The sequence below is a fragment of the Liolophura sinensis genome, chromosome 6 (assembly GCF_032854445.1).
Source record: "Liolophura sinensis isolate JHLJ2023 chromosome 6, CUHK_Ljap_v2, whole genome shotgun sequence".
In the NCBI taxonomy this organism is placed as follows: Eukaryota; Metazoa; Mollusca; class Polyplacophora; order Chitonida; family Chitonidae; genus Liolophura; species Liolophura sinensis.
In genome coordinates, this window is record NC_088300.1 from 80024379 (window position 1) to 80047507 (window position 23129).

Here is a 23129-nt window from a genome sequence, read left to right on the forward strand (position 1 = left end):
ACACAATTGGTGTAAATATTAGACTTGTGCCTGTGATTTCAACCACAAAACACACAGTATTTACACAAGGTGATCTGAACACAATTGGTGTAAACATTAGACTTGTGCTTGTGATTTCAACCACAAAACACACAGTATTTACACAAGGTGACCTGAACACAACTGGTGTAAACATTAGACTGGTGCTTGTGATTTCAACCACAAAACACAGTATTTACACAAGGTGATCTGAACACAATTGGTGTAAACATTAGACTTGTGCTTGTGATTTCAACCACAAAACACACAGTATTTACACAAGGTGATTTGAACACAACTGGTGTAAACATTAGACTTGTGCTTGTGATTTCAACCACAAAACACACAGTATTTACACAAGGTGATCTGAACACAATTGGTGTAAACATTAGACTGGTCCTTGTGATTTCAACCACAAAACTCACAGTATTTACACAAGGTGATCTGAACACAACTGGTGTAAACATTAGACTTGTGCTTGTGATTTCAACCACAAAACACACAGTATTTACACAAGGTGATCTGAACACAAATGATATAAACATTAGTCTTGTGCTTGTGATTTCAACCATAAAATACACAGTATTTAGACAAGGTGATCTGAACACAATTGGTGTAAACATTAGACTTGTGCTTGTGATTTCAACCACAAAACACACAGTATTTACACAAGGTGACCTGAACACAATTGGTGTAAACATTAGACTTGTGCTTGTGATTTCAACCACAAAACACACAGTATTTACACAAGGTGATCTGAACACAATTGGTGTAAACATTAGACTTGTGCTTGTGATTTCAACCACAAAACACACAGTATTTACACAAGGTGACCTGAACACAATTGGTGTAAACATTAGACTTGTGCTTGTGATTTCAACCACAAAACACACAGTATTTACACAAGATGACCTGAACACAATTGGTGTAAATATTAGACTGGTGCTTGTGATTTCAACCACAAAACACACAGTATTTACACAAGGTGACCTGAACACAATTGGTGTAAACATTAGACTGGTGCTTGTGATTTCAACCACAAAACACACAGTATTTACACAAGGTAATCTGAACACAATTGGTGTAAACATTAGACTGGTGCTTGTGATTTCAACCACAAAACACACAGTATTTACACAAGGTGACCTGAACACAATTGGTGTAAACATAAGACTTGTGTTTGTGATTTCAACCACAAAATACACAGTATTTACACAAGGTGACCTGAACACAATTGGTGTAAACATAAGACTTGTGTTTGTGATTTCAACCACAAAATACACAGTATTTACACAAGGTGATTTGAACACAATTGGTGTAAACATTAGACTTGTGCTTGTGATTTCAACCACAAAATACACAGTATTTACACAATGTGACTTGAACAACTGCTTACATGTGTCAAGTGTATTATTAAAGCTGACCTTCACTTTGGCATTGGGAATACAGCTCAATAAAGTGAGATGGATGTTAGAACGTACAGCACATGGGGCAGTAGCTTGGTGTACTGACACAGTGTGGGTTTTGTAACCACCGAGACTGTCCGACTTTGGGGGGAAGCGGGTTAAAGCTATGGACCCAGCTGTCAAGTTCAGTACATGTGTGAGGGTAGGGGTGGTCATTTCCCACCCACCATCCGCCTGCACAAGAAAGCGTGAGTGAATGAATGATGACGTGTATGACAAAGCTTCACCACACATGTACATTTAGAGTGAACACAAACCGTAGGATGACAGACAGACAGACAGAACAATGACTATGTCAGGAAGCTGTCTTACCTTAGTACATCCAGTTGCTTCACCAAACTCTCTCTCTCCATAGCTATTCCCTCAGTCATGTTTATAGCAGCTCTGGGAAGAACACAATCATACAGGAAATCGCTTGTCAACTGCTGCTTGTCACTTTACCGTCACTTTCACAAATTCACTAACTTTTTTGTAAACATTACAACACAAAGAGCACCATGATTTATGAAAGTAGCCCCTGAACCACAAAAATAATGATCTCAGGACAAGACATCCCCAGAAGTTATCATTGTGAAACATGGAGACATTCCTTACAACTTCTGATTTGTGGTCAAACAGATCCTCCAATTCTATACACATTTGCAAAGCAATCATTATGGTAACACAAATGGATCCGCAACCATTTTATAGAGGTTGCCTGTTTGATAGTTCCAGCCTCACTTCAGCTTTGTGTCCTTCACTATCAACCCTCAGACATTTACACTATTGTACTAGTCATGACTCAAACCAGAGCACTTGTATGCATGTATTTAGGACACAAGGTGAGTGACAACATTAAAGCAAGGAGCCACATTAATTTTTTTTATAACACTGATCTAAACTAAACATGTCTCTGACGGGAAATATGATTTTTTCTCAAAACTTCAAGACATTAGACCAAAAGCAGATGTATTGATGGAGAAAAAAACAGGGGCAAAAATGTTTTATTCTCATGAAATATTTCTTTCATCTGTTGATGACAAATAAAAAAAGCTTTGGTAGGAAGGCAGGCTGTCCTGTAGACAGAGCTTGCCTGTAGGAGATATGAACTCCCTGGTATAACTGTAAGTTGTTATAGAGCATACTTGGCTCTTTCACGCTTCTCCTCTCGCTGTTGTTGTCGCAGCTGGTTTATGTACATGCGGGACTCCTCAAGGTTTCTCTGTGACACCATCAACTTCTCCTCCAGCTCCTCCTTCTCCTGCAAACACCATTGTATGAACTATGACAAAACACCAACACTGTGTGCACTAAAACAAAACACCACCATTGTGGGCACTATGACAAAACACCAACACTGTGTGCACTATGACAAAACACCACTGTGTGCACTATAACAAAACATCACCAATGTGTGCAATATGACAAACCACCAACACTGTCTGCACTATGACAAAACACCATAGTGTGTATTATGGCCAAAAAGCATCAGAGTGTGCAACATGACAAACTATTAACTTTAGCTCCTTCTTCACCCAACATCAGAAAAAAATGCAGTGCAATGCACTAACTACCCTCAGCCAAAAGCACAGATGGATGAAAGTTGAATGAAAAACATTTGGTCGATTTACTGATCTATTGGTGTTCATAAGACTGTGATCTGGTCTATGGGTGGAGGAAACCAGAATGCTCTGAGAACACCATCCACATTAGGAAAGTGTTAGGCCTCCTCTACAGTCCAGGAGGAAACCACCAACCTTAGGAAAAAGTTAGGCCTCCTCTACCGAGTCCAGGGGGAAACCACCAACCTTAGGAAAGTGTTAGGCCTCCTCTACAGAGTCCAGGAGGAAACCACCAACCTTAGGAAAGTGTTAGGCCTCCTCTACCGTCCAGGAGGAAACTCATAACCATTTGCAGGTTACTGATGGATCTTCATGAGCGGAAGCAGCATTAGCTTAATCGAACTCACATCCACATAGAGGGTTGCAAAGGAAAAGGCTTTATTGGACAAGTTTATATAAACTGATATAATTCGTGATAAAGCTACCCTGAGGAGTCGATCGTTTTCCTGTTTTGTTTCCACCTCGACGACATTCAGGTCTGACATTTGTCGCTCCATGACTTGGTGTCCACGGAGTAACTCCTGAAGCTGCTGGTCCTTCTCACGCAGTTCCCGCTCCATCTCATCCCGAAGCTGCTTCTCCTTGGCTTTCTCCTGCCAAATAAGACAGCAACATATTAACATATGGAGATCTTAACATGTAAGATCACATAACATAGGATAACATGTAGAATAACATAAGACAGTACGCCATGTGGGATCACACAAGACAGCATGCCATGTGGGATCACACAAGACAGCATGCCATGTGGGATCACACAAGACAGCACGCCATGTGGGATCACACAAGACAGTACGCCATGTGGGATCACACAAGACAGCATGCCATGTGGGATCACACAAGACAGTACGCCATGTGGGATCACACAAGACAGTACGCCATGTGGGATCACACAAGACAGCAAGCCATGTGGGATCACACAAGACATTACGCCATGTGGGATCACACAAGACAGTACGCCATGACAGTATGCCATGTGGGATCACACAAGACAGTATGCCATGTGGGATCACACAAGACAACATGCCATGTGGGATCACACAAGACAACATGCCATGTGGGATCACACAAGACAGTACGCCACGTGGGATCACACAAGACAGTACGCCATGACAGTATGCCATGTGGGATCACACAAGACAGTACGCCATGACAGTATGCCATGTGGGATCACACAAGACAGTATGCCATGTGGGATCACACAAGACAGTATGCCATGTGGGATCACACAAGACAGTACGCCATGTGGGATCACACAAGACAGTATGCCATGTGGGATCACACAAGACATTACGCCATGTGGGATCACACAAGACAGTATGTCATGTGGGATCACACAAGACAGAACGCCAGGTGGGATCACACAAGACAGCAAGCCATGTGTAATCACACAAGACAGTACGCCATGACAGTATGCCATGTGGGATCACACAAGACAGTACACCATGACAGTACGCCATGTGGGATCACACAAGAAAGCAAGCCATGTGGGATCACACAAGACAGCATGCCATGTGGGATCACACAAGACAGTACGCCATGTGGGATCACACAAGACATTACGCCATGTGGGATCACACAAGACAGTACGCCATGTGGGATCACACAAGACAGAACGCCATGTGGGATCACACAAGACAGCAAGCCATGTGTAATCACACAAGACAGTACGCCATGACAGTATGCCATGTGGGATCACACAAGACAGTACACCATGACAGTATGCCATGTGGGATCACACAAGAAAGCAAGCCATGTGGGATCACACAAGACAGCAAGCCATGTGGGATCACACAAGACAGTACGCCATGTGGGATCACACAAGACAGTACGCCATGTGGGATCACACAAGACAGCACGCCATGTGGGATCACACAAGACAGTACGCCATGTGGGATCACACAAGACAGTACGCCATGTGGGATCACACAAGACAGAACGCCATGTGGGATCACACAAGACAGCAAGCCATGTGTAATCACACAAGACAGTACGCCATGACAGTATGCCATGTGGGATCACACAAGACAGTACACCATGACAGTACGCCATGTGGGATCACACAAGAAAGCAAGCCATGTGGGATCACACAAGACAGAACGCCATGTGGGATCACACAAGACAGTACGCCATGTGGGATCACACAAGACAGTACGCCATGTGGGATCACACAAGACAGTAGGCCATGTGGGATCACACAAGACAGAACGCCATGTGGGATCACACAAGACAGTACGCCATGTGGGATCACACAAGACAGAAGGCAATGCAGGATCACACAAGACAGAAGGCAATGCAGGATCACACAAGACAGCACGCCATGTGGGATCACACAAGACAGAAGGCAATGCAGGATCACACAAGACAGCACGCCATGTGGGATCACACAAGACAGTAGGCAATGCAGGATCACACAAGACAGCACACCATGTGGGACCACATACTAAGACAGCATAACATGTATGGCTAGATAAGACAGCATATGTAGGATCAAACAACACAGCATGATCTTTTGGATCAGACAAGACAGCATGCCATGTAGGATCAGACAAGACAGCATGACCTTTTGGATCAGACAAGACAGCATGCCATGTAGGATCAGACAAGACAGCATGACCTTTTGGATCAGACAAGACAGCATGACATGTAGGATCAGACAAGACAGAATGACATGTTGGATCAGACAAGACACTATGGACATGAAGGATCATACAACACAATATAGACAGGTTCCCAAACACTAAATTAATACCACTTTGGCATTACAGTTGCCATATCGGGACAAACCTAAAGGTTTAATGAGGAAGGTCTAGAGGAAGGCATGTCAGCATTATTGTCTGTGCCATGTCAGCATTATTGCTGTGCCATGTCAGCATTATTATCTGTGCTATGTCAGCATTATTGTCTGTGCCATGTCAGCATTATTGCTGTGCCATGTCAGCATTATTATCTGTGCCATGTCAGCATTATTGTCTGTGCCATGTCAGCATTATTGCTGTGCCATGTCAGCATTATTATCTGTGCCATGTCAGCATTATTATCTGTGCCATGTCAGCATTATTGTCTGTGCCATGTCAGCATTATTGTCTGTGCCATGTCAGCATTATTGCTGTGCCATGTCAGCATTATTATCTGTGCCATGTCAGCATTATTGCTGTGCCATGTCAGCATTATTATCTGTGCCATGTCAGCATTATTATCTGTGCCATGTCAGCATTATTGTCTGTGACATGTCACCAATTTCAGCCTTCAAAGGAAATGCTTTAACCTTTAAGGCACATCACACAAATTAATAGTAAAAGAAAGGGAATATCAGAACAAGTTAAAAGCCTTACTTATAGCAGATAAATAAATAAAAGATTAGTTTTGTATTCAACTTTGAAGATAGTCAATGGAAATCTAAACCCATAGAAGCCTATGGCCTATTGAAGTGCTGGTTTGTTTGATGTGTTATGTCAGAGTAACACTCACAGACCTCAGGGGGGTGTAAAGCTGAGTGATAATCTACTGATCCCAATGGTATTTTATGATTCATAATCTGACCTTATCCTTGATGAAGTGTAATATACCAATAAAAACTTCCCACATTCGAGCCTGAAGTCACATTAAGATAATCAATACTGACAATCACCTGCTCAAAACCATGCATTCTCTTTCTGCCAAATTAAGGAGCCATGATGCTACTAACACAATGAAAAATGAACCAGGTTTTCTTTCTTTTTTGAAAAACAAAATATCCCTTTTTCATAAGAAAGAGGCTTTTCTGAACATATCTCCAACCAACAAAAACTGGCATAAACACCTGTATCAGCATGTACTCCATGTACACTGATGGCGTGCACATGGGCATGCAGCACAAGTACAACATGATTCACACAGGACAGTTCTGTCAAGATGACCAAAATGTGTCAACAACAAGCCCCTGAGCCAAATGTAACAGTGATACGCATGCAAGCAGTTGTCATTTACTATGTCCACTCTATGTACCAATAGTGTATTAAAACTAACATAAAACAATGTTTTCTAAAAAAGAATTCTTAATATTGTTACTGTTAACTCAATCAACCTACTATATACATTTAAAGAGCTACTTCAGTGTTAAGACTAAGACTTGTCTTAAAAGCAAGGTTAAATGATAAGGATCGAGATAGTCAGAATTGCTTTCTTAACCTGTAGCAAAACGCATTGTATTGTATTGTTGTTAGTTTGGGAGGATGACACGGAAACAAAATTTTCCTGCCGTTTCCAATTTTGGCCCGGTGTGACGTCATGCAAGAACACTTGACGTGACCCATCACTGACTTATAGCAACAAATGACATCTTACCTTAAAACCTGCATGACGTCATTCCAGCGTAACTGCCTTACGTGGCGTCATGTCAGCCTGATTCATCATCACATAAGTAATGTTACTACGTCAGATCAGGACTCTTCACTTATAGCATTATTCAGTGTAAATTTTTTTTCAACCGTGGAACTTGCTATATTCCATAGGGTATCCTTCATATCAGTTTAATATTTCAAACCTCCCGTCTCTTTTGAACTGTGGCGCTAGCTCTATTCCATAGGGTATCCTTCGTGTCAGTTAAATATCTCAAACCTCCCGTCTCTTTTGAACTGTGGCGCTAGCTATATTCCATAGGGTACCCTTCATATCAGTTTAATATCTTAACCTGGCGTCTCTTAGGACTGAAGTAGCACTTTACACATATATGGGTACTCCTTTGGAACCTAAAGAATCTGGCTTCTTTTCTACATACACCCACATACATCACAGAACACACACAGCACATCTATGTAACACAACACCTAACCACACACATTGCTCACTTACCTTTCTGAAAGCTACATAATGGTAAACCATTCTGCCAAACATATAACGCCTCAGCTCTTCTAACTGTTCCACAGCCACAGTATAGTTGTGGTTGATATCCATAACGGCAGTGAGGTGTTATATACCAGTGTCGGCTACATGTAGCTCTGGTTGCTGACACGGCCAAGGCTAACTGCTATCAATGGTACTGCCACCAGCAAACAGACACAGCACTACTTCTCAGTCTAGCAGCATGACCCAGAACCACTGTCTACACCTGGTCAGTGGGCCAGCCTCAGGCCAGTCTCAGGCCTGCCTAACATTATATAATATTGACCATCTGCATCAACATACATGTTCCTCATCACCTCTAACCCACACAGCTTACACAACAGGCCCTGTGACATGTATATTCAGGGGTGAGTCTGCATTACTATGACAACAGACACAGGTTAATCCATTACCACGGTAACAGTGTTCTAACCTCCAACAGAATCTTTTCCTTTTCCTGTTTGATCTGCGACTCCATTTCCTCGTACAGTTTCTGAACTTCCTCGTCGTGCGCTGTGCTCTTGCTGCAATGAGAAAACGGCGGAAAAAACCATTATGCTAATTTGCCAATATTGCAGCGTTTATGGCCATCTTGGGATGCATGCCAGTGCACAGCCAATAGACCACAGTGGTGAAGTGCTTAGGCCAGCCTCTGACAGCATACTACAAACTGGCTGGGGGAGGATAGCTGAATTATCAGGACGCATATGGTAGTGAGAGGAGAGGGCAGCTCACTTAGCAGACCTGATCAATAACTTCATGAATAAGCCATAATCAGAGTTACCAGGTCACAGGATTATGTAATTAACACAAGGCAAGGATGTGCGGGTGTGCGTGCGTGCGTGCGGGGGGGGGGGGGGGGGGTGTAGAGGGGAGAGACGAAGAATGGGCATCTCGGGAAGCTAGGAGACCGATATAAAACAGGAAACACTCTCTGCTCATCATTTATTGATTTACATGATCACCTTATGCATTGTCATTCTACCTGACATCACTGAATGAGAAATTCCCTAACACAATTCTCTTGCTGCATGTATGTGTATTAAACGGTGATACAGAGAACTAATGGCATTGCTATCTGCTAATGATTACGCTCTAAAGTGTACCTTCATCACTTAAAATACAGGTATATGTATTACAGGTACATATATTACAGGGTGATACTGGCAGAGAACTAACCTCACTGCAACACAGTAATGACTGTAATGTACCTTTATTACCACATCGAGTGATGAAAATACAGGTACATATATTACAGGGTGATACTGGCAGAGAACTAACAGCACTGCAACACAGTAATGTACCTTTATTACCACATAAAGTGATGAAATTACAGGTACATATATTACAGGGTGATACTGGCAGAGAACTAACAGCACTGCAACACAGCAATGACTGTAATGTACCTTTATTACCACATGGAGTGATGAAATTACAGGTACATATATTACAGGGCGATACTGGCAGAGAACTAACCTCACTGCAACACAGTAATGACTGTAATGTACCTTTATTACCACATCGAGTGATGAAAATACAGGTACATATATTACAGGGTGATACTGGCAGAGGACTAACAGCACTGCAATACTACACTGTAGCTTGAGTATTGTATCAAATTGTGAAGCTTGTAAAGAACTATCTGAGAAAACATCTAAACCAACAACCTATCTGAACAAACAACTGCTCTAAGTAGACATGTAGCATTGGCATGTATTTACTAGTGTCATGTGTATCCAATGAACGCACACTACACACTACTTGATCAGGCTGGAGTGTCACCTGTGGGAACACACACTACACACTTCTTGATCATGCTTGAGTGTCACCTGCTGGAGTGCCACCATGCTGTGTCAAAGGTTGGTGGTTTAGCCTATACTCCGCTATACTGACCACACCCACTGCCCATGATAAAATGAACTTATTTCATATACTTAAGTATTGCATAAAACGCCAATCAAATAAATAACATGCTGATGCTGGAGTCATGTTGTGAAGAATGTCACACAGCTGTAATGAAAACGTAAACATTAAGAATGACAGTGAATATACTCGCTGTTGATTGTTATACATGTATATACCTTATAGACATCCACCCTCCAGCTGTCCTGATCTACACCCCCGATTTCCTAGTCTATACCCCAGCTACCCCATTCTACACCCCAGCTATCCTGGTCTACAGACCAGCTATCCCGGTCTACACGTCCAGATTTCCTAGTCTATACCCCAGCTACCCTATTCTACACCCCAGCTATCCCAGTCTACACCTGAGTGACCCTGGTCTACATTATCCCAGCTATCCTGGTCTACATCATAGCTATAACATTCTACACCTCACATATCTCGATCTACTCCCTAGCCATTCTAGTCTACAACCTAGCTATAGACATTATGTCAACATGGTGCATACAACTATACAAACCAATCCAGCAGGGCTTTGGTGCCTCAAATGGGACATGTAGCTGAGTGCTGGGAGAAAGCTGAGAGGAAACCACCTACTGACCTCTTAACTTATACACACACCTCTTAAAAACTGCTCAGGTGTATCAGCAACACACACAAACACACACACACAAACACACACATTAGACACAAATCTGGAGAGGATTCATCACACATCCCATCTGCAATACATTAAGGTGTATTAAATACAGACTGTTCTAACCCTGATACTGTACCGTTCTCTACAGCTAACATTCTTAATAACATGATTTCAGCCCCTTTTTTTAAGAATATTATCTCAAGCTGGGCGATGAGAATGTTTAGAGTGAGCAAATATTAAAATGTGACTCCACCTAAAAGGCACAGGCATTGTCCATACATGGGCCCAGTCTCTGGCATGTGCATGTACCTCCAAGTCTAACAGTCATTAAGGCTATGGGACAGTGTTGTCAGCTTACAGACAGCATATCATGTACAGAGAAACTCAGACTACATGCCTTGTACAGAGAAACAGACTACATACCTTGTACAGTGAAACTCAGACTACATACCTTGTACAGAGATACTCAGACTACATACCTTGTACAGAGAAACTCAGACTACATACCTTGTACAGAGAAACTCAGACTACATACCTTGTACAGAGTAACTCAGGCTACATACCTTGTACAGAGAAACTCAGACTACATGCCTTGTACAGAGAAACTCAGACTACATACCTTGTACAGAGAAACAGACTACATACCTTGTACAGAGAAACAGACTACATACCTTGTACAGAGAAACTCAGACTACATGCCTTGTACAGAGAAACAGACTACATATCATGTACATAGAAACTCAGGCTACATACCTTGTACAGAGAAACTCAGACCACTTACCTTGTACAGAGAAACTCAGACTACATACCTTGTACAGAGAAACTCAGACCAAATGCCTTGTACAGAGAAACTCAGACTACATACCTTGTACAGAGAAACTCAGGCTACATACCTTGTACAGAGAAACTCAGGCTACATGCCTTGAACAGAGAAACTCAGACTACATATCATGTACATAGAAACTCAGACTACATACCTTGTACAGAGAAACTCAGACTGCAGTTTACATACCTTGTACAAAGAAACTCAGACTGCATACCTTGTACAGAGAAACTCAGGCTGCATATCATGTACATAGAAACTCAGACTACATACCTTGTACAGTGAAACTCAGACTACATACCTTGTACAGAGATACTCAGACTACATACCTTGTACAGAGAAACTCAGACTACATACCTTGTACGGAGAAACTCAGACTACATACCTTGTACAGAGTAACTCAGGCTACATACCTTGTACAGAGAAACTCAGACTACATGCCTTGTACAGAGAAACTCAGACTACATACCTTGTACAGAGAAACTCAGACTACATACCTTGTACAGAGAAACAGACTACATACCTTGTACAGAGAAACTCAGACTACATGCCTTGTACAGAGAAACAGACTACATATCATGTACATAGAAACTCAGGCTACATACCTTGTACAGAGAAACTCAGACTACACACCTTGTACAGAGAAACTCAGACTACTTACCTTGTACAGAGAAACTCAGACTACATACCTTGTACAGAGAAACTCAGACCAAATGCCTTGTACAGAGAAACTCAGACTACATACCTTGTACAGAGAAACTCAGGCTAAATGCCTTGTACAGAGAAACTCAGGCTACATGCCTTGTACAGAGAAACAGACTACATATCATGTACATAGAAACTCAGACTACATACCTTGTACAGAGAAACTCAGACTACATGCCTTGTACAGAGAAACTCAGACCAAATGCCTTGTACAGAGAAACTCAGGCTACATACCTTGTACAGAGAAACTCAGGCTAAATGCCTTGTACAGAGAAACTCAGGCTACATGCCTTGTACAGAGAAACAGACTACATATCATGTACATAGAAACTCAGACTACATACCTTGTACAGAGAAACTCAGACTGCAGTTTACATACCTTGTACAGAGAAACTCAGACTGCATACCTTGTACAGAGAAACTCAGACTACATACTCAGACTACATACCTTGTACAGAGAAACTCAGACTACATACCTTGTACAGAGAAACTCAGACTACATACCTTGTACAGAGAAACTCAGACTGCATACCTTGTACAGAGAAACTCTGACTGCATGCCTTGTACAGAGAAACTCAGACTACATACTTTGTACAGAGAAACTCAGGCTACATATCTTGTACAGAGTAACTCAGGCTACATACCTTGTACAGAGAAACAGACTACACATCTTGTACAGAGAAACTCAGACTACATACCTTGTACAGAGAAACTCAGGCTACATACCTTGTACATAGAAACTCAGGCTACATACCTTGTACAGAGAAACAGACTACACATCTTGTACAGAGAAACTCAGACTACATACCTTGTACAGAGAAACTCAGGCTACATACCTTGTACATAGAAACTCAGGCTACATACCTTGTACAGAGAAACTCAGACTACATACCTTGTACAGAGAAACTCAGACTGCATACCTTGTACAGAGAAACTCAGACTACATACCTTGTACAGAGAAACTCAGACTGCAGTTTACATACCTTGTACAGAGAAACTCAGACTGCATACCTTGTACAGAGAAACTCAGACTGCAGTTTACATACCTTGTACAGAGAAACTCAGACTACATGCCTTGTACAGAGAAACTCAGACTACACATCTTGTACAGAGTAACTCAGACTACATGCCGGGGGCCTCCGTGGCTCAGTCGGTTAAAGCGCTAGCGCAGCGTAATGACCCAGGAGTCTCTCACCAATGCGGTCGATACGAGTTCAAGTCCAGCTCATGCTGGCTTCTTCTCCGGCCGTACGTGAGAAGGTCTTCCAGCAACCTGCGGATGGTCGTGGGTTTCCCCGGGCTCTGCCCGGTTTCCACCCACCATAATGCTGGCCGCCGTCGTATGAGTGAAATATTCTTGAGTACGGCGTAAAACACCAATCAAAAAAAAAAAAAAATCAGACTACATGCCTTGTACAGAGAAACAGACTACACACCTTGTACATAGAAACTCAGACTGCATACCTTGTACAGAGAAACTCAGACTGCATGCCTTGTACAGAGTAACTCAGACTGCATACCTTGTACAGAGAAACTCAGGCTACATACCTTGTACAGAGAATCTCAGACTACATACCGTATACAGAGAACCTCAGACTACATATCATGTACAGAGAAATTCTGACTACATATCATATACATAGAAACTTAGACTACATGCTTTGTACAGAGAAACAGACTACATACCTTGTACAGAGAAACTCAGACTGCATACCTTGTACAGAGAAACTCAGACTACATACCTTGTACAGAGAAACTCAGACTACATACCTTGTACAGAGAAACTCAGACTGCAGTTTACATACCTTGTAAAAGACTGTCCAGGTGTCCATGTAACCACACACACTGTACACTCTCAATGTGAATGTATACATGTACATGTACACCAGCATGTAGGCCAACAATTTAACACAGGAAATAACAACACAAAAGGAAGAACATACTACTGAGAAAACCCTGTGGTCTTAATACTGCAGATACATCTTTAAGAAAAAAATTGTTTAAATGATCGGAATGGATTCAGGGAACATGATAGCATCTATATGCAGTTTGTAAGTTTTAGCACTGGGGTTGTACTTTAAAGGAAAAAGTGCTCCCGTCAGTATTATCGTATTATGATGTTAGTCACTGCAATAGCGCAGCGCATGGTGTCACGGGACTGCCTTCCCTGTACCCATTTTTCTTTTTGCTCTGTACTGTACAAGCTTATCTCTGGCGTGAGGCATCATTTTGCCATATAAAGTTACAGGTTAAAGGGCAGCCTTGATATAAGACGCCTAAATATCGCATGAAATCGGATATAACCTCACCCTAATCTTGTCTTCCAAAAATATGTGGTACACCAAATTTGGAATGACAACAAGTAAAACACAAGAAATATACATAAATAGTGCGTCACAATATCGGTTTCGTGTAGGTGGGAAGGTCTGCCAGCAACCTGCGGATTGTTGTGGGTTTCCCCCAGGCTCCGCCCAGTTTCCTCCCACCATAATGCTGGCCGCTGTCGTATAAGTGAAATATTCTTGAGTACGGCGTAAAACACTAATCAAATAAATAAATAAATAAATAAATAAACAATCAGTTTCGTTTTACTTTGCTTGATTTCAAATGCATATGTGATGTTGTTGTTGCACTATTACTCCTGTGTGAGAGGTAACTTTAATGGCTGTGCTTTATTCCCCATTACAGGCCTATCTTAAAGGGATTAATACTTGTACATTCTCAGTACATGCCTAAAACTTTTACATCATAGAATGGCTATTAAACGAGGCGTGAAACTACAGGGGAATGAGAGGTGGCTTAACAGCATGCTGACAAGTCCGAGCTCAGATGAATTCAGTCCAACTTTGACAATAGACTCTTTCCTATTTCCTTCACTGAATACAATGTTTTCAATTTATATCAACAGTGAACATTGTTTTCTGTTCCATTGCTATAACATGGTCACATGATTGTGTTAGCTCTAGTCTATAGAGTCCGCCATTTTGAATTTTTAAGTTCCATCTGAGTGATTTCTGATAAAGGCTGACATGAATAAAGCAGACATGGATAGAGCTGACAAGGATAAAGTTGACATGGATAAAGCTGACAAGGATGAAGCAGACATGGATAAAGCAGACATGGATAAAGCTGCCAAGGATAAAGCTGACATGGATAAAGCAGACATGGAAAGATGCCAAGGATAAAGCAGACATGGATAAAGCAGACATGGATAAAGCTGCCAAGGATAAAGCTGCCAAGGATAAAGCAGACATGGATAAAGCAGACATGGATAAAGCTGCCAAGGATAAAGCAGACATGGACAAAGCAGACATGGATAAAGCTGGCATGGATAAAGCTGACATGGATAAAGCAGACATGGATAAAGCAGACACGGAAAGATGCCAAGGATAAAGCTGACATGGATAAAGCTGCCAAGGATAAAGCAGACATGGATAAAGCTGGCATGGATAAAGCTGACATGGATAAAGCAGACATGGATAAAGCAGACATGGATAAAGCTGCCAAGGATAAAGCAGACATGGACAAAGCTGACATGGATAAAGCAGACATGGACAAAGCTGACATGGATAAAGCATACATGGATAAAGCATACATGGATAAAGATGCCATGGATAAAAGATGCCAAGGATAAAGCTGACATGGATAAAGCTGCCAAGGATAAAGCAGACATGGAAAGATGCCAAGGATAAAGCATACATGGATAAAGCATACATGGATAAAGCAGACATGGATTAAGCTGACATGAATAAAGCAGACATGGATAAAGCTGCCAAGGATAAAGCAGACATGGAAAGATGCCAAGGATAAAGCAGACATGGATAAAGCTGCCAAGGATAAAGCAGACATGGATAAAGCTGCCAAGGATAAAGCAGACATGGATAAAGCAGATATGGATAAAGCTGCCAAGGATAAAGCAGACATGGACAAAGCTGACATGGATAAAGCAGACATGGACAAAGCTGACATGGATAAAGCAGACATGGATAAAGCTGCCAAGGATAAAGCAGACATGGACAAAGCTGACATGGATAAAGCTGCCAAGGATAAAGCTGCCAAGGATAAAGCAGACATGGAAAGATGCCAAGGATAAAGCAGACATGGATAAAGCTGACATGGATAAAGCTGGCATGGATAAAGCAGACATGGATAAAGCTGATATGGACAAAGCTGACATGGATAAAGCAGACATGGATAAAGCTGACAAGGATAAAGCTGACATGGATAAAGCAGACATGGATAAAGCTGAAATGGATAAAGCATACATGGATAAAGCAGACATGGATAAAGCTGACATGGATAAAGCAGACATGGATAAAGCTGCCAAGTATAAAGCAGACATGGATAAAGCTGCCAAGGATAAAGCAGACATGGACAAAGCAGACATGGATAAAGCAGACATGGAAAGATGCCAAGGATAAAGCAGACATGGATAAAGCTGGCATGGATAAAGCTGGCATGGATAAAGCAGACATGGATAAAGCTGACAAGGATAAAGCTGACATGGATAAAGCAGACATGGAAAAAGGGATTAAGCTGATATGGATAAAGCTGACATGGATAAAGCAGACATGGATAAAGCAGACATGGAAAAAGGGATTAAGCTGATATGGATAAAGCTGACATGGATAAAGCAGACATGGATAAAGCTGACAAGGATAAAGCAGACATGGATAAAGCTGACATGGATAAAGCAGACATGGATACAGCTGACATGGATAAAGCAGACAAGGATAAAGCTGACATGGATCATGGATAAAGCTGACATGGATAAAGCAGACATGGATAAAGCTGACATGGATAAAGTAGAAATGGATAAAGCTGACAAGGATAAAGCAGACATGGATTAAGCTGACAAGGATAAAGCAGACATGGATAATGCAGACATGGATAAAGCTGACATGGATCATGGATAAAACTGACTTGGATAAAGCAGACATGGATAAAGCTGACAAGGATAAAGCTGACATGGATAAAGCTGACATGGATAACACTGACATGGATAAAGCAGACATGGATAAAGCTGACAAGGATAAAGCAGACATGGATAAAGCAGACATGGATAACGCTGACAAGGATAAAGCTGACATGGATAAAGCAGACATGGATAAAGCTGCTAAGGATAAAACAGACATGGATAAAGCAGACATGGATAAAGTTGACATGGATAAAGCAGACAAGGATAAAGCTGACATGGAAAAAAAGCAGACATGGATAAAGCAGACATGGATAAAGCAGACAAGGATAAAGCAGACATGGATAAAACTGAAATGGATAAAGCTGACATGGATCATGGATAAAGCAGACATGGATAAAGCTGACATGGATCATGGATAAAGCAGACATGGATAAAGCTGACATGGATCATGGATAAAGCAGACATGGATAAAACTGACATGGATCATGGATACAGCTGACATGGATAAAGCTGACATGGATCATGGATACAGCTGACATGGATAATGCTGACATGGATCATGGATACAGCTGACATGGATAATGCTGACATGGATCATGGATACAGCTGACATGGATAAAGCTGACATGGATCATGGATACAGCTGACATGGATAAAGCTGACATGGATAAAGCTGACATGGATCATGGATACAGCTGACATGGATAAAGCTGACATGGATCATGGATACAGCTGACATGGATAATGCTGACATGGATCATGGATACAGCTGACATGGACAATGCTGACATGGATCATGGATACAGCTGACATGGATAAAGCTGACATGGATCATGGATACAGCTGACATGGATAAAGCTGACATGGATAAAGCTGACATGGATCATGGATACAGCTGACATGGATAAAGCTGACATGGATAAAGCTGACATGGATCATGGATACAGCTGACATGGATAAAGCTGACATGGATCATGGATACAGCTGACATGGATAATGCTGACATGGATCATGGATACAGCTGACATGGATAAAGCTGACATGGATCATGGATACAGCTGACATGGATAATGCTGACATGGATCATGGATACAGCTGACATGGATAAAGCAGACATGGATAAAGCTGACATGGATCATGGATACAGCTGACATGGATAAAGCTGACATGGATCATGGATACAGCTGACATGGATAAAGCTGACATGGATCATGGATACAGCTGACATGGATAACACTGACATGGATCATGGATACAGCTGACATGGATACAGCTGACATGGATCATGGATACAGCTGACATGGATAATGCTGACATGGATCATGGATACAGCTGACATGGATAAAGCTGACATGGATAAAGCTGACATGGATCATGGATACAGCTGACATGGATAAAGCTGACATGGATAAAGCTGACATGGATCATGGATACAGCTGACATGGATAAAGCTGACATGGATCATGGATAAAGCTGACATGGATCATGGATACAGCTGACATGGATAAAGCTGACATGGATAAAGCTGACATGGATCATGGATACAGCTAACATGGATAAATCTGATACCTAACGATTAATAGCTTTTTCTATTGCAAAAAAAAAGATAAAGTAGATGAAACTACACAAACTGAATTCAGCTTAACTGTGGATCTGAAAGATTGGACATGCACCAAGTTTAACTCGTGCTGGTTTCCTCTCCGACTGTACATGAGAAGGTCTGCCAGCAATGCTACGAATGGTCTTGAGTTCCCCTGGCCACTGCCTGGTTTCCTTCCACGATAATGCTGGCGGCCGTTGTATAAGTGAAATATTCTTGCGTATGGCGTAAAACATCAAATAAGTATATACATGCAGTCGTGAAAACATGATACCAGGCTAGCCTCTCAGAATATGAGCGGAATCGATAATGCCAAAATGCATGTACTCTGTTCATAAAAACTTGTTTATCATAGAACGATGAGTCGCAGGTAATAAAATCATGTGGTAAACTGACAATCAGTGGCGTTAGACAAAACACTTTTTGCATTGACAAAACTTACTTTAATGTCAAAATCCTGACCATAATCATGTAACATAAGTAGTACGTAATGGATCCCAATGTCATTTTGTTATAGCACGAGGTGGACATGCCAGCGAATTTGTCCCCAAACCAGCGTACTATAGTGAGTCTACATTTGTATTTGGTTCACCTGAAGTCAGTGAATGGAATGGAGTTAAAGTTTCCAATCAAGCTGGCAATTCACTATTTTTGCCTCAGAAGTTTTCACAACTGATCCCAAAAAATGAATCCATTACGGGATTTTGGTATAATTTTGATTATAATTCAGACTGTTAATGTAAATTATTCCCTGGATAATATTTATCTAATTTCATGTCAAAAAATGGCTTACAGGAGGAGAAAACAATGTAATTAACCATCACCTGAAGGGTTACTCAAAGTTGTATTGGAATGACTGTAATTAAGAATGTTACATGTTTTCGTTGGCCAACATTAATGATCAACATTTGGCTGCAGCTGATAAAGTGGAGGATGTGTTTGTTTCAGTAGTTTTACGTCCTGTTTTATGTTTTATGACAAGATGACTACCATCTTAGTTTGCTCAACAGCAGCTGTAATACTGCAGCTGTTATATTGGGCCTTTATTGTCTGAATTTATCACTGATGTTTTCGATAGGGCAGACACATGTATGAAATTATGTTATAGTTCACCAATCAACTGCTGTCACGTGAGGGGAGTTAACCACGTCTTGTTTGACAGATCACTGTTTCCAATGTCACACTTACAGTTGTCCCCCCTGAATCTTTTAAAAGACAGGCAAGCAGTCAGTGAGCGAGTGTTTAAAGCTTAACGTCGTACTTAACAATTTTTTCAGTCACATGACGACGAAGGAGTGCATGTACATGTTATGTGCCTCCTTGTAGCAGGATGGATTTCAAGAGCTCTTTTATCAAGTGCTGCTTCACTGAGATGATTTACTGAAGGCAAGTAAGGCGCCTTGCCTGAGCCATTATACTGAAACGGGTCAACCAGCAATTGCACTATCCCCTTAATGATGAACGCCAAGCAAGGAAGCTACAGCTTCCTCTTTTACGGTCTGAGACCAGACCCAGGATTGATCCTGGATCTACCATCCCCGCCAGCTGAGCCATCAGGGTTGGTTAGGCATGCAGTGAATTATTTGTTTTCTATGTTGACAACCATTTGCTTGTAATCAAAACGAATCCTTTACTGTACCTTCTTAAAGCGGATTCTAGCGTGCTGAAATCTGCTTGTGACTGTTTTATTTCCCTGGACACTCGGCTCAAGAAAATCTCAAAGTTTGACATCAGCTCTGGTTCATCCTTCCTTAGTCTGGCCCACATCCCCTTTATCGTGTTCTCACTGAAATCACAGCCCAAAGACATTATTGTGTTCTCACTGAAATTACAGCCCAAAAACATTATTGTGTTCTCAATGAAATCACACTGAAATGACAGTCCAAATACTTGATTGTGTTATCACTGAAATTACAGCCCATAAACATTATTGTGTTCTCAATGAAATCACACTGAAATGACAGTCCCAATACTTGATTGTGTTCTCACTGAAATGACAGCCCAAAAACTTGATTGTGTTCTCACTGAAATGACAGCCCAAAAACTTGATTGTGTTCTCACTCATATCACAGTACAAAAACATTTTGTTCTCACTGAAATTACAACACAAAAACTTCATTGTGTTCTCACAAATCAGTGAACTTACAGCATAATGACTCACTGAAAAGAAAATATCGACTATTATGTGACTTACTCATCAAAAAGATCCTTAGCACCAGTGTTTGACATCATCTCCTTAAAGTGTAGCTCCTCTTCCACATCATCCACATCGTCACCCTCGTAAATCCTCTCTGCACTCCCCCCACTCTCCATAGATGTGGCCACTTCTGATGTGGACAAGCCCAGGAAACTCCCTACAACAAAAAGATATGGTACATGTATATGTTAACCACAAAACATTGACGCATAGGCAAGAGTCATTGTGAGCCATCTTTACTTTCATCAAGTAGTCACAGTTTCGAGTTCAAACACCTTTATTGCTGCAGGTACTACTATATCATGTGACATGTCAGAAATGTATTGCAGGATCACATATACTATAACATGGGTGACTGAAAAAAGTTTCGCAAACAGTTATTCAGAGTAGACAAATGATGGAGAAAATTGAGGGGTTAAGCATTCTAAAAGAAAGGGGTGTCATTTGTGCCTGTGGAACACACAAAGACAACTGATTGGTGAATTAATGTCTACAAAGCTTGCCAAACAGTTTTCGCAAGTCTCATGACACAGGAGGACTGTTTTTACATTCAACGTCAAAAGAGTTTGATCTGGAAACTTCCATATTGATTACATTTGTCTTTATCCCATACTCAAGGTTACTGCACTTGTATATCAACTGACAGGTTAATAGGTGGAGCAAAAGCTGGAATTGAACCCACAACCATTGTAATGGGAATATTCTGGGCATGGGCAAATTTTGACTGTCATCTGTTTTGCTAACTGTTGTCTGCTGGATATCCTGTGATCAACAGTGTGAACCTTGGGTTGGTGATTTTACTGGCCCACCCTTTGCCACCGTTCGAAGGTGTGAATATAGCTCTGTATAATGAAAGTGCGGCCATAGTCTGTTCCGTTATGTGAAAATATACTAGCGGTGAAGCAGAAAAATTTATGCTGCAATTTATAACCTACCTCAGCACACCCAAATCAGTTCATCAACTTGACTGAGGGAGTAAATATGTGATCAAAGTCCTGTGTTGGTGTCGATGGCTGGCATAAGCCTACTAATTTTGATATACATTTATATTTATATCCCGCCTAGGACAAGGATCGAGTAAGCCTCATATCAAAAGAACTAAAAGAAAACAACTCAAAACACGTAAGTTCAGGGCAGAATCGGGCGTCACCAAGCTGCACATCTTTCACTGTTCACTTAATGGACATGTAGGCCTAGCCACAGCTATCGTTGTTTTCAAAAAGTAACCTGAAATGGCTGGTGTTTTTTTTCCCTTTTTTTTTTAATTTGACTGGTGTGTTTACTTTAAGAAGTTTTCAAGTTTAGCCTACTTCAGTGATTGCCTACAAACTGGCTAATCGAAATGCCACCCGGCAAGCTGAACAGGAGAGGCATTTACACAGAAAAAGTGAAACCAGCACCAGCAGTTTTGAGAGATTAATTTATTCCTCTTGTTTAAGATTTTCAAAACCATACAGTGTGTGTCAGTTTATAAAGTTTGACATTTGTGAGTATTATTTACTCCAAATGCAATACCACGTGCCTATTGTTTCTTCAATCTTATCACCGCTGAAGACTGCATGACTTCCTCTTATAGGTCTCTCCATGACACTTCTAAGTAGCTTAATTAAGCTTACAATAATCTGCTTTGCTGATGATGCCTAACACCCATGGTATTTTCTCACACAAGTACAGTAAACACCAAAGAATTGCTGTCCAAAGCAAAAAAAAAACAACAAGGGATAAACATACACGTTTACTGATACGCACATAAGCTATTCACATACATTTTACTTCACCTTTTATTCAAGTTCACAAAAAAAATTGTTCAAATCATGTATTGTTAAGTCAAATGAATTCCATGATGGCATTTTGTAGTCAAAGAGTCAGAAAAGAAAAGGTACACTGTGTCCGAAGAGCCAAAAATTCAAATAAAGCGCATTGGTGCAAATGGGAAATTATTATTTCTGTTTCTGTGGGGAAAAACCTTTAAAACGAATCATCTTTTTCCTGCATGCATTTACTATGTCGGTGCTGTTCCTACAAGTTTTCGTTAAAACTACAAATTCTCTACAAAGTCACATAGACAAAATCTAACTTCTTTATGGTGTTTGCCTTTTTCACCACTTTTATACACGAAATTCCTGTTGTAATACTGCATGGTTGTTGTTGTTATTGCATTTGGTGTCAATGTCAAAGTGTTAGCTTGGTTTTCTCAATAACTGAATGGAAGATAATTTTTCACTGGCAGATTACTTCCACAAATAGGAAACCTTCTATGGAAGAAATGCAATATATCTGTCCACTTTTCAACTTTTTTGTGTGGGAGATGAAGAATTAGCCAGATTTAGCAGTTGTGGTGATCCATTACAAATCTCGCATGGGCCCACTTGTAAATCACTACTTAAAAACAAAAT

General features: G+C 41.1%; 1 protein-coding gene across 9 annotated transcripts in view; it reads right to left on the reverse strand.

Moving 5' to 3' along the window:
• LOC135466653 (EF-hand calcium-binding domain-containing protein 4B-like) overlaps positions 1–23129 on the reverse strand; it is a 54998-nt gene that overhangs the window by 17849 nt on the left and 14020 nt on the right. For all 9 annotated transcript variants that reach the window (XM_064744267.1, XM_064744272.1, XM_064744263.1 and 6 more), the window contains 6 exons: positions 20731–20890; positions 20176–20322; positions 8382–8472; positions 3511–3678; positions 2609–2724; positions 1797–1868 (listed from right to left, as the gene is read on the reverse strand). In XM_064744267.1, the coding sequence (XP_064600337.1) occupies positions 1797–1868; positions 2609–2724; positions 3511–3678; positions 8382–8472; positions 20176–20322; positions 20731–20890 (754 nt within the window). The remainder of the gene's footprint in view (positions 1–1796; positions 1869–2608; positions 2725–3510; positions 3679–8381; positions 8473–20175; positions 20323–20730; positions 20891–23129) is intronic.